We start from the raw sequence: 12616 nt of genomic DNA, 5'->3' as shown, positions 1-12616 counted from the left end.
AGACAATCCCATAGTATATAGGTAAAAATATTTAGGTATTTCCCAAAAGAGGGTATCCAAATATCCAACAATGATTTTGAAAGCTGCTTAGCTTCATCAGTCATCATTAAGGAAGGCATCACTCCCCACCCACCAGAATGGCTAAAATTAAAAGGCTGGTAAATATCAAGAGCTGGTAAGGCTATGAAGCAACCAGAACTCTCAGGCATTGCTGATGAGAGTGTAAATAGGCAGACCGCTTCGGAAATCTGTTTGGCAGTGCAGACTAAATTTGAACATATGCAGATCCTATGACCCAGCAACTCCAGTTTTAAGTATAACCCATCAGAAAGTGTATATATATTCACCAAAAGACATGCAGAAGAACACTGATAGCATCACTATTGTAATTACCATATTTAGAAACCACCCAAAGGAATCAAAAGTAATATTTATCAATAAATTTTGATATACTCACACAACAGAATATTCAATATTATACAGCAATGAGAAAGAAATGTTTAAAATTAAGTAAAAAACATAGATGAATATTGAGCGAAAAGAATGACTTCATTTATATAAAGCACAAAATCAGGCAAAGCTCATTTACGCTACTAGGAGTCAAAGAAAATCTGAGTGGGTTAAAGCCTCTGCCTTTGGCTCAGGTCATGATCCCAGGGTCCTGGGATCGAGCCCTGCATTGGGCTCTCTGCTCAGCAGGGAGCCTGCTGCTTCCTCTCTTTCTGCCTGCCTCTCTGCCTACTTGTGATCTCTGTCTGTCAAATAAATAAAATCTTAAAAAAAAAAAAAAAAAGAAAGCTTTAAAAACAAACAACAAAAAAAACATATGACTGAGAGAGGAGGGGCATGATGGCAGAGAAGTAGGAGACCCTGTTTCAACCAGTCCCCTAAAGTGAGCTAAATATCTACCAGAACACTCTGAACACCCATGAAATCAGCCCGAGATGTAGGATTATACACTGCTGGACCTCTATGGGGGCAAAAGACACTAACAGACAGGTAAAGCAGAGTGGGAACTCTTGGATGGATATCGGAGGATAAACAGAAGAGGCAGGGAGCCACCAGAAGCAACACATTGGAAAGTGATACCCCAATATGAAAGTGCCTTGTGGTTGGGGACCAGCATTAACTTGGAGTCTGGTTAAAAGCACTTAAAAAGAGCAAAAGATCTTAAGGGGTAACTGGTGGAATCTGGCAGTCATGGGCATAGGCCTAAACCCTTGGACCAAGGACCGCCACCGCTGGCAACCACCCTTGCAGGAGAGAGTGCAGCAGAGCCTCCAGTTCCTGGTCCTAGCACCACCCAGCTGTGTGCTGCTTGCACCACCTCTCGGCATGGTGCATTCCCACCCTCGGTGAAGCAGTCTGGTGGGCGCTCTCTAGAACCACAGCCTTTTACGTTCTGTGTGCATTGCATGACCAGGGTCTGACCACACAGTCCCCACTTGTGCCTGAGAGACCTTGATGTGGACGCTAGCCAGTGGTCTCTAGAACCAGCCAAGGGTCTGACACTCCCAGCTTGCACCTAAAGGAACTCAGCATGATCTCTGACAGCATGGACCCAGTCCCCAGACAGCAGTCCTGGCAAAGGCAGGCTCCCTGGACCAAATTCACTCCCGGATTTAGTGGCACACACAGGGGTGCAGAGACAAACAGGCACTTCAAGCGGCCCTGAGACAGTGGCTGGGGACAAGCACTGCCTGTGGGACCTTGCGCTTCAGCTTGCAGAATTTGCAGAGGGGGAGTCTGTGTGTTCTGGACCATCCAGAGGGGAGCAGACTGAGGCTTCCCTCTGAGGCAGAGGTCTAAGTGGAGTTTCCTTAACACTAAACCTACAAAAAGCCACAAAGAGCAGCCAAAAACAAACAAATAAACTAACAAAAACCTCCAGAGAACAAAAGCCTGAAAAACTGGTTTCCAGAGCCCAGACCCTTTATAGGCAGCAGGACAATTCAACCCAAGCAAGACTGACTGAAAGAAAACAACACAGCAGGTCCCTACCCCAAAAGGCAAGCCAAAAGAACAAGAGGACAACCACTACAGGGTCCCCATAAAACTGTAAAGCCCGAACATCAGGAGAAAACAATATATTAAGCTCCTGGTATTACCCTAAAACCTGTATATTTCATAGATACAGCTTTTTTGTTTGTTTTTAATTCATTTTCACAATTCTTGTTCTTTTAATCTCTTTACCCTACCTACCATTACAACTAGAGGTTCAATATAACATACTCCGTAATAACTTTTAACTTTAACTTTTTTCATACATACATCTGTGTTTTTTCTTGTTTTTTAAATACATATAGATATAAGCTTTAAGGTCATCCTTTTTCCCTATTCAATACTACCCTATATATAAACCAGTTTTATCTCTGGAAAGTTGAGTCCTTTAACAAAGATAACAAGATAAACCCAGGAAGAACAAAAATAACCTTCCTCATGTGGTCCATATACACTATGGAGTATTATGCTTCCATCAGAAAGGATGAATACCCAACTTCTGTAGCAACATGGATGGGACTGGAAGAGATTATGCTGAGTGAAATAAGTCAAGCAGAGAGAGTCAATTATCATATGGTTTCACTTATTTGTGGAGCATAACAAATATCATGGAGGACAAGGGGCGTTAGAGAGGAGAACGGAGTTGGGGTAAACTGGAAGGGGAGGTGAATCATGAGAGACTACGGACTCTGAAAAACAATCTGAGGGGTCTGAAGTGGCGGGGGGTGGGAGGTTGGGGTACCAGGTGGTGGGTATTATAGAGGGCACGGATTGCATGGAGCACTGGGTGTGGTGAAAAAATAATGAATACTGTTTTTCTGAAAATAAATAAAGTAATTAAAAATAATAATAATAACCTTCCTCTCCCACTGCGAGGATTTATAACCACCCGCCCATCTTTTTCTTCTGTCAGTTTTTCTGTGTATTTGTTTTTGTTCTGGTATTATATAAACCTTATTCTTGGGGTTCATTTTGACTGGGTTCTTTTTTTTTCCTTCTTTCTTGTCATTTACTTTGTCGGTCTTTTTGTTTGTCTGTTTTTGTTTATATACCTTATAAATCTTACTTTTTGGCCTCATTCTGGCTGGGTTTTCTCTTTTTTTCTTTTCTTTCTCTCTCTCACTTTCTCTTTTCCTTTTTTTCTTTTTTCTTTCTATTTGGGGGTGACTCCAATTGCTCCGAAGCATTCCAGGGTGCACCATGCCTGGATCGTGGTTGATATATTCAGCTATAAAACCCCTTAACCACATCTCACCAAAATGAGTAGGAGGAGGAACATCCAACAGAGGAAAAATTCAGAGACTATGTCCTTTCCATCAGAACTATTGGATATAGAAATAAACAGTATGTCAAAAAGGGAATTCGGGGTAACAATTATCCAGGCAATAGCTAGGATGGAGAAAACCATTAGTGACAACACAGAATCTCTAAAGGCAGGGAGAGCCATCAGGGCAGAAGTTAAAATGCTATCAAGAAGATCCAATTTGGGCGCCTGGGTGGCTCAGTGTGTTAGGCCGCTGCCTTCAGCTCAGGTCATGATCTCAGGGTCTGGGATCGAGTCCCGCATCGGGCTCTCTGCTCAGCAGGGAGCCTGCTTCCTTCTCTCTCTCTCTCTCTCTCTGCCTGCCTCTCTGCCTGCGTGTGCTCTCTCTCTCTGTCAAATAAATAAATAAAATCTTAAAAAAAAAAAAAGGAAGATCCAATTTAATGTCAATACTCTAACAGCTAGGGTAACAGAGGCAAAAGAAAGAATTAGTGATCTAGAGGACAAAATGATAGAGAAAAATGATCAGGAGGAGGCATGGAACAAATAGCTTAGAAGACATGAAAACAGAATTAGGGAAATAAATGATGCCATGAAACGTTCCAACATCAGAATCACTGGAATCACTGAGAGGGTGGAAAAAGACAGAAGAATAGAAGATATAGTTGAACAAATTCTGGATGAAAATTTTTCCAGTCTGAGGAACAGAACAAGGGTTCCTGTCCCAGAGACAGAAAGGACACATGCCAATATCAATGAATCTAGAAAGACCTAAAGGCACATAATTGTGAAACTGACAAATCATAATTTTAGACAAGTGCTTCTGAGGGCAGCTAGGGGGAAGAGTTTCCTTACATACAGAGGAAGGTCCACTAGAATAACGTCAGACCTGTCCACAGAAACCCGGCAAGCCAGAAAGGGCTGGCAAGATATATTCAGGGCACTAAATGAGAAGAACATGCAGCCAAGAATACTTTAGCCAGCAAGGCTGACAATCAAAATGGATGGAGAGATAAACAGCTTCCAAGACCTGCAAGGTTTAAAACAGTATGTGACCACCAAGCTGGCACTATAAGAAATATTAAGGGGGATTCTATAAAAGAAGAAAGAACCCAAGAGTGACATAGAACAGAAATTTAGAGACAATGTATAGAAACAAGGACTTCACAGGCAACATGATGTCAATAAAAACTTATCTTTCAATAATTACTCCAAATGTGAACGGCCTAAATGCTCCCATAAAATGGCACAGGGTTGCAGATTGGATAAAACAATAGGCCCCATCCATATGCTGTCTACAAGAGACCCATTTGGAACCTAAAGATACAACTAGACTGAAAGTGAAGGGGTGGAAAACCATCTTTCATGCCAATGGGCTTCAAAAGAAATCTGGGGTACCAATTCTCATATCAGATAAATTACATATTTTTATAAAGATTTTATTTATTTATTTAAGAGAGAGAGAGATCACAAATAGGCAGAGAGGCAGGCAGAGAGAGAAGAGAAGCAGACTCCCCACTGAGCAAAGAGCCCAATGTGGAGCTCGAGCCCACAACCCTGATATCAGGACCTGAGCAGAAGGCAGAGGCTTAAACCACTGAGCCACCTAGGCACCCCAGATAATTAGATTTTAAACTAAAGTCTTTAGGCAGAGATATAGAAGTACATTACATCATTCTTAAAGGGTCTATCCCCCAAGAAGATCTAAAAATTTTAAATATTTATGCACCCAACATGGGAGCAGACAACTACACGAGCCAACTGTTAATCAAAATAAACAGCCACATTGATATGAATACATTAATAGTAGGGGATCTTAACACACTACTCTCAGTAATAGACATATCATCCAAGCAGAAAATCAATTAAAAAAAAAAGCTTTTAATGACACATTGGACCAGATGGACCTCATAAATACATACAGAACATTCCATCCTAAAACAGCAGAATACTCATTCTTCTTGAGCACACAGGGAACTTTCTCCAGAATAGACCACATACTGGGTCACAAATCAGGCTCAACTGATACCAAAATAGAGATTATTCCCTGCATATTCTCAGGCCACAATGCTTTGAAACTGGAACTTAATCACAAGAAAAAGTTTGGAAGGAATTCAAACACTTGGAAGCTAAAGACCACCCTACTTAAGAATGTCTGGATCAACCAGGAACTCAAGGAAGAACTTAAACAATTCATGGAAACCAATGAGAATGAAGATACTTCAGTCCAAAACCTATGGGACACAGCAAAGGTGGTCCTAAGGGGGAAATACATAGCCATTCAAGCCTCCCTCAAAAAACTGAAAAAGCCAGAATACACCAGCTGTCTCTACACCTTAAAGAACTGGAGAATCAACAACAAATTAAGCCAACCCCACACACAAGAAGGGAAACAATCAAGATTAGAGCAGAGATCAATGAGATAGAAACTAGAGACAAAGTAGAACACATCAATGAAACCAGAAGCTGGCTTTTTAAAAGAATCAATAAAATTGATAAACCACTGGCCAAACTAATCCAAAAGAAAAGAGAGAGGACCCAAATTAATAAAATTATAAATGAAAGGGGAGAGATCACGACTAACACCAAGGAATTAGAAACAATCATCAGAAATTATTACAAACAGTTACACGCCAATAAGTTAAGCAACCTAGAAGACATGGATGTATTCCTGGAAACCTATAAACTTCCAAAACTGAATCAGGAAGAAACTAACAACCTGAATAGACCAAAATCGAGTAACAAGATTGAAGCAGTGATCAAAAACCTCCCAAAAAACAAGGCCCAGGACCTGATGGATTACCTGGAGAATTCTACCGAACATTCAAAGAAGAAATAATACCTATTCTCCTGAAGCTGTTTCAAAAAATTGAAAAAGAAGGAAAACTTTCCAGACTCTTTCTATGAAGCCAGCATTACCCTGACCCCCAAACCAGACAAAGACCCCATCAAAAAGGAGAATTTAAGACCAATATCCCTGATAAATATGGATGCCAAGATTCTCAACAAGATCCTAGCTAACAGGATCCAACAGTATAATAAAAAGACTATCCACCATGTGCAGGTGGGATTTATTCCTGTGTTGTAAGGGTGGTTCAACATTTGAATATCAATCAAAGTAACAGAACAAATCAATAAAAGAGAGAAGAAAACCACATAGTCCTCTCAATTGATGCAGAAAAAGCATTTGACAAGATATAGCATCTGTTCCTGATTAAAATGCTTCAAAGTATAGGGATAGAGGAAACATTCCTCAACTTCATAAAATCTATCTATGAAAAACCCACAGCGAATATCATTCTCAATGGGGAAAAGCTGACACCTTCCCTTTGAGATCAGGAACACAACACTCTCTCCACTCTTGTTCAACATAATACTAGAAGTCCTAGCAATCGGAACACAAAGCAATCGGAAAACAAAAAGAAACAAAAGGTATTCAAATTGGCAAAGAAGAAGTCAAACTCTCCCTCTTCACAGATGACATGATACTTTATATGGAAAACCCAAAAGACTCCAGCCCCAAACTACGAGAACTCATTCAGCAATTCAGTAATGTGGCAGGATACAAAAATCAATGCACAGAAATCAGTTGCTTTCTTAAACACTAGCAATGAAAATACAGAAAGGGAAATTAGAAAGTAGATTGCATTTACTGTAGCACCAAGAACCATAAGATACCTCTGAATAAACCTAACTAAAGAAGTAAAGGATCTGTACTCGAGGAACTACAGAACCACTTGTGAAAGAAATTGAAGAAGACACAAAGAGATGGAAGACCATTCCATGTTCATGGATCAGAAGAATAAACATTCTTAAAATGTCTATATTGCCTAGAACAATCTATACTTTCAGTGCCATCCCGATCCAAATTCCACCGGCATTTTTCAAAGAGCTGGAACAAACAATCCTAAAATTTGTATGGAACCAGAAGAGACCCTGAACTGCTAAGGAAATGTTGAAAAAGAAAAACAAAACTGGGAGCATCACATTCCCTGATTTCAAGCTTTACTACAAAGCTGTGATCACCAAGACAGCATGGTACTGGCACAAAAACAGACACATAGACCAGTGGAACAGAATAGAGAGACCAGATATGGACCCACAACTCTATGGTCAAATAATCTCTGACAGAGCAGGAAAAAATATACAGTATAAAAAAGACAGTCTCTTCAATAAATGCTGCTGGTAAAACTGGACAGCTATGTATAGAAGAATGAAGCTCAACCATTCTCTTCCACCATACACAAAGATAAACTCAAAATGGATAAAAGACCTCCACGTGAGGCAGGAATCTATCAAAATCCTAGAGGAGAACGTAAGTGGTAACCTCTTTGACATCGGTCATGGCAACTTCTTTCAAAACATGTCTCCAAAGACAAAGGAAATAAAAGCAAAAATGAACTTTTGGGACTTCTTCAAGATCAAAAGCCTCTGCAAAGCAAACGAAACAGTCAACAAAACAAAAAGGCAACCCACGGAATGGGAGAAGATATTCACTAATGACACTACAGACAAAGGGCTGATATCCAAGATCTATAAAGAAATTCCTCAAACTCAACCACACAAAACAGACTATCATGTCAAAAGATGGGCAGAAGACATGAACAGACACTTCTCCAAAGAAGACATACAAGTGGCTAACAGGCACATGAAAAAAATGTGCATCATCATTAGCCATCAGGGAGATTCAAATCAAAACCACATTGAGATACTAACTTATACCAGTTAGAATGGCCAAAATTAAGACAGGAAATAACAAGTGTTGGAGGGGATGTGGAGAAAGGGGAACCCTCTTACACTGCTGGTGGGAATGCAAGTTGGTGCAGCCACTTTGGAAAACAAACTGAGGGATTTGGAGAGGAGGAGGGTAGGGAGGTTGGGTGAGTCTGGTGGTGGGTGTTAAGGAGGGCACATATTGTGTGGAGTGCTGGGTGTGGTGCATAAACAATGAATCTTGGAACACTGAAAAAAAATTAAATAAAAAAAGTATGACTGAGATGATTATTAAAACAATCTCTTCTTCAAAGACTTTACATATTTTACCTTCTCATCCCCTTGCTCAGGCACATGAGCAAACTTGCATTGTGATCGTTCACAGCCACGTAACGTATTAAAATGAAATTTGCAGTATCTATGTGGTAGCATCAACCCTAAGGGCTTCTGGAACACCTAGAAAATTAGATAAATCCTTTATGTAATTGTAAAATACCATAATCAAGTTAGAAAGTATTTAAAGGAATCAGAAATATTATATACCCAAAACAGTATCAATCCAATTGTTTGCTGACCTGATAAAAAAAACTTTCAACCAATTTATATTTTCAAAAATAATGAAAAAAAAAATGTAGAATGATTTGTCTGAATTTTTGCAATTTCCTTCAATGTAAAATATCCCAAAGTTACTATTGCTTTACTTTACAATGTTTTTAAAAGTTTATACATTCCCTCCCCTTTCTCATAAATGTGCCCCTTTTGCTTTTATAAAAAGTTATTCTATTATAATATGCATATTTCAGATGCAGTTATTTATAACCTAAGTTCTCTGTAGCTTTTCTGATTAACAGAAAGAGAAATGTTAGAATCAAATATTTACAACAAACTTTTCTTATAAACTGCTTTAATTTAATCACTAGCTTTTTCTTCCATTACAGGGTACTATTCATCGTACATTTTCTGTTTTGAATATCCCCTCTCCACCCTACCCACTCGGCCTTCTGCTTTCAGTGTCTTATACTATTTGTGAATATCTGATGAATCACTACTCATTTTCTGCTTCTTACCACCAACTGCCATTCAAAATCTGTAAATGGCCAGAAGTGCTTAAAAAATGATAGTGCAATACAACCAAAATATGTGCTTTATAGGATTTTTTTTTAATATTGAGGACTTACCCCTAAATTTTTTTCCCTCTTAAATATTTCACAAGTTTCAGGATTTTGCAGTTTTAGGAGAGAATATTTTCCTGGAAATCTGAAATCTAGAAATGATTAAGAATGACATCACACACCAACATGTTATAACTTGTTCCCTTCATAACAATGAAACAGATTACCACTACTCTCTGCTTTAAAGTTTCACTTTGGACTAGTCATCTCAGTTCACAGACTATGATGCTACAGTGTGCCTGTGAAATAAAAAATGATTACATCTTAGCTGCTCCTTAGGTATTTTTAGGCCTAGATGTAAAATTTTAAACTCATTTTAAGTAGAAGATACTTTCTTAAAAGCCTTATACAGCAGCACTGAACACTGTATTCACATGACAGTCTCTGTATTAAAGACATATATGATACACAATTAAAATTTCTAAGGAAAGAAAACCGACAAACCCAGGTATTACAAAATGAACTATGTAACCCCCACAAATTCATATGTTCAAGTCCTAACCACCAAGGTGAATTTATTCGAAGATAGGGCCTTTTCGGGGCACCTGGGTGGCTCAGTCAGTCAAGTTTTGGCTCAGGTCATGATCCCAGGGTCCTGGGATCTAGGCCCGCATCAGGCTCCCAGCTCAGCGGGGAGCCTGCTTCTCCCTCTCCCCGCTGCCTGGAGCTCTGTCTGCTTGTGCGTGCACACTCTCTCACTCTCTCTCTCTGTCAAATGAATGAATGAATGAATGAATGAATGAATAAATAAATAAATAAATAAATAAATAAATAAATAAAATCTTGAAGATAGGGTCTTTTATAGAGCTAATTAAGGACACATGGGGTCATAAAATTGAGACAATGAGGGGCTTCTGGGTGGCTCTCTCTCTAAGCCTTTGGGTCTGGTCATGATACCGGGGTCCTGGGATGGAATCCCCCGTTGGGTCTCCTGCTTGGCAGGAAGTCTGCTTCTCCCTCTCCACCTGCTTCTGTTCCCTCTCTTGCTGTGTCTCTGTCAAATAAATAAATAAAATCTTAAAAAAAAAAAAAAAGAGTGAGACACTACTCTGATGGAATTAGTGTCTTCATAAGAAGAGACATCAGAGTGTTGCTCTCTCCCTCCACATGTATGCATCAAGGGAAGGCCATGTGAGGACTTAGCAAGAAGGCAGCCATCTGCAAGTCAGGAAGAGAGCCAGAAACGGAATCCTGCCAGAAACCTGATCACAGACTTCTAGCCTCCATAACTGTGTGAAATAAATTTCTGTCATTTAGGCTACCCGGTCTATGGTATTTTGTTATGGCTGCCTGAGCTACTAATGCACCAGGCATTCTCTCCCTTAACATTGGTTAAATGAGAATTAAAATGAGAATTAAGACATTTAGAAGTGTTTTTCTCTAAAGATTAAAAAATAAACATGTTTATTTTCAATAATTTCATTTTTCACTTGGCAGCATTGAGATGAATTTGGTACAAGCTTAAGTTTCTGCTGCATAGCTTTGCTGTAATTTTCATTATAAAAACTGTTAAGGCTTTTTAAGATAAAACACACAATCATCTGGGCATGCTGCTGTAGTATGCAACACCAACAGCACAAAGTAAATAACAGGAAAGTACGGAAGAATTAGATGTGGGCTACACAAAGAAATTTTATTGTTTCTAAATTCATCCTCCAGTCTAGTTTATTTTGTTCAAAGCATTATGGATTATCAAAAAAACTGATACAAATTCTAAAATACATTATGAAATTCTAAAATATTCAACAAAATATGAATATTTTAGGAATAACCTATAATTTATCTGTACTACCGCTATGACATAAATACAGATATTTAAAAAATTGTTCCATCAAAAGTTCTAAGCAAAGGTATACAAACTTTCCAATTTTAACATATTCTAGGCTTGGTTTTATTTTTATAAACCTTTTTGGTTTGGGTGAAAAAAAAAAAAAAAACCTCCTGTGCAGTTTCTATATTATCAAAAGCCAACAGAATTTTACTAAGAAAACAGTACCATTCATCCAGGGCTTCAGTAATATGTCTTCTTGATGACCACTTATATTCAAAGGTGGCACTGATAAGCATAGAGGTTTTGGGGCCAGTACTGCTAGCTGACTTTCACCAACCACAAGCTCTGCATTTTTAGAATCTTCACTGTGTGAGCACAAAAGCCAAAAGCAGAATTCACATTACTCTACGAACATTAAAGTAATGAGAATCAAATAAGTGGAAACACAACCTAACACACTATGTATATGTTATATACCATGTGGTATACTATGATTCTTCAGTATTTTCAGTAAGTGTTCTTGCCTTCTTAAATAGGAAACAAAAGCTTGGTAAATGGCCAGGATAGGGGTAGGAGTAAGGTGGTTGGGTTAAAACTAGAGCAGAATATTTTTGATCATGCCAGACAAAAAGGCTGAGAAGGAACTTAGCTAGCATTCTAATCCAGAAAAGAACATCCAATTATTCTATTGACAGTACAGTGCAATAAATGAATTATAAATTATTCTTCAGGACAAGTATATTTAATAAACTTATACATGTACTTGAGAGCTTCCTTTGGGAAGAAGGTATAAAAAATGCACTCTTCTTGGTTGCTTAAACAGCTTTGACTTTATTTTAATACATGAGATCCTATATAACCAATTTTAGAAAAACTTAAAGAGTTTTCTGGAGTTTCACTTACCTAGAAAAAGAAATAAGCAAGGGGGAGAATGGGAAGTATCTCGAAGCTGACTGATAGAAATGAATTCAGTTTTTAGGAGAAAAATCACTCAGATACTATATTTTACCTTAAAAACAATTCTAACAAGCTTTTTCAGCTGGGGTTCCCTGGGTCAGAGGAGAATAAAAATAGTAAGAAAGAAGAGGGTCTCATGCTTTTAACAGTTTCAACTTAGTAGCATTGACAGAGCTTAAAAATTACACAAAAGCGCTTAGGTGTCCAGTCAGGTAAGCAGTGAAGTGTCTGTCTCTGGCTCAGGTCATGATCCCAGGGTCCTGGGATCAAGCCCTGCATTAGGCTTCCCCTCTCAGTGGGGAGTTTCCTTCTCCCTCTGACCCTTCTGCTCATGCATCTGCTCACATGCACACAACAGAAAATAAAGATGATCACTTCTCCTTCCAACTTGGGACATCACTAATATGTGCAATCAACATAACCTTTCTCAAAACAAAAGCAAAAATACAGAAGAAATAAATAAGAATTACGGAATTTTATAGATGTAAAAGATTAGCAAAATTCTTTTGTTTTTGATTGGATGACTGAAGCTTGATTTGTCCAGTGTCACACGCCTGGTCATTATGGTAGAATCAAACTGATGATAAAACTCTTCAGGCTGCAATGACCCTAGTTTGTAAGCAAAATGCTTTCAATAGAAGAAAAACAGTTAACTTTTGTCATTTTTTCCCTTTTAAAATTTCAAATGGTCATGGATCAAACTGGGTTTTTGTGCCAATCTAATTCTTACGTAGGCTT

General features: G+C 38.6%; 1 protein-coding gene across 2 annotated transcripts in view; it reads right to left on the bottom strand.

Moving 5' to 3' along the window:
- Window positions 1-12616, bottom strand: part of TOPAZ1 (testis and ovary specific PAZ domain containing 1) — a 132523-nt gene that overhangs the window by 80995 nt on the left and 38912 nt on the right. For both annotated transcript variants that reach the window (XM_032308531.1, XM_032308602.1), the window contains exons 7-9: window positions 11147-11286; window positions 9157-9242; window positions 8309-8434 (exon numbers count right to left, since the gene is read on the bottom strand). In XM_032308531.1, coding sequence (XP_032164422.1) covers window positions 8309-8434; window positions 9157-9242; window positions 11147-11286 — 352 coding nt within the window. The remainder of the gene's footprint in view (window positions 1-8308; window positions 8435-9156; window positions 9243-11146; window positions 11287-12616) is intronic.

Source organism: Mustela erminea, chromosome 1 (genome assembly GCF_009829155.1).
Source record: "Mustela erminea isolate mMusErm1 chromosome 1, mMusErm1.Pri, whole genome shotgun sequence".
NCBI lineage: Eukaryota > Metazoa > Chordata > Mammalia > Carnivora > Mustelidae > Mustela > Mustela erminea.
Note: the sequence above shows the minus strand (reverse complement) of the source record. Positions and strands in the feature narration are given on the sequence as shown.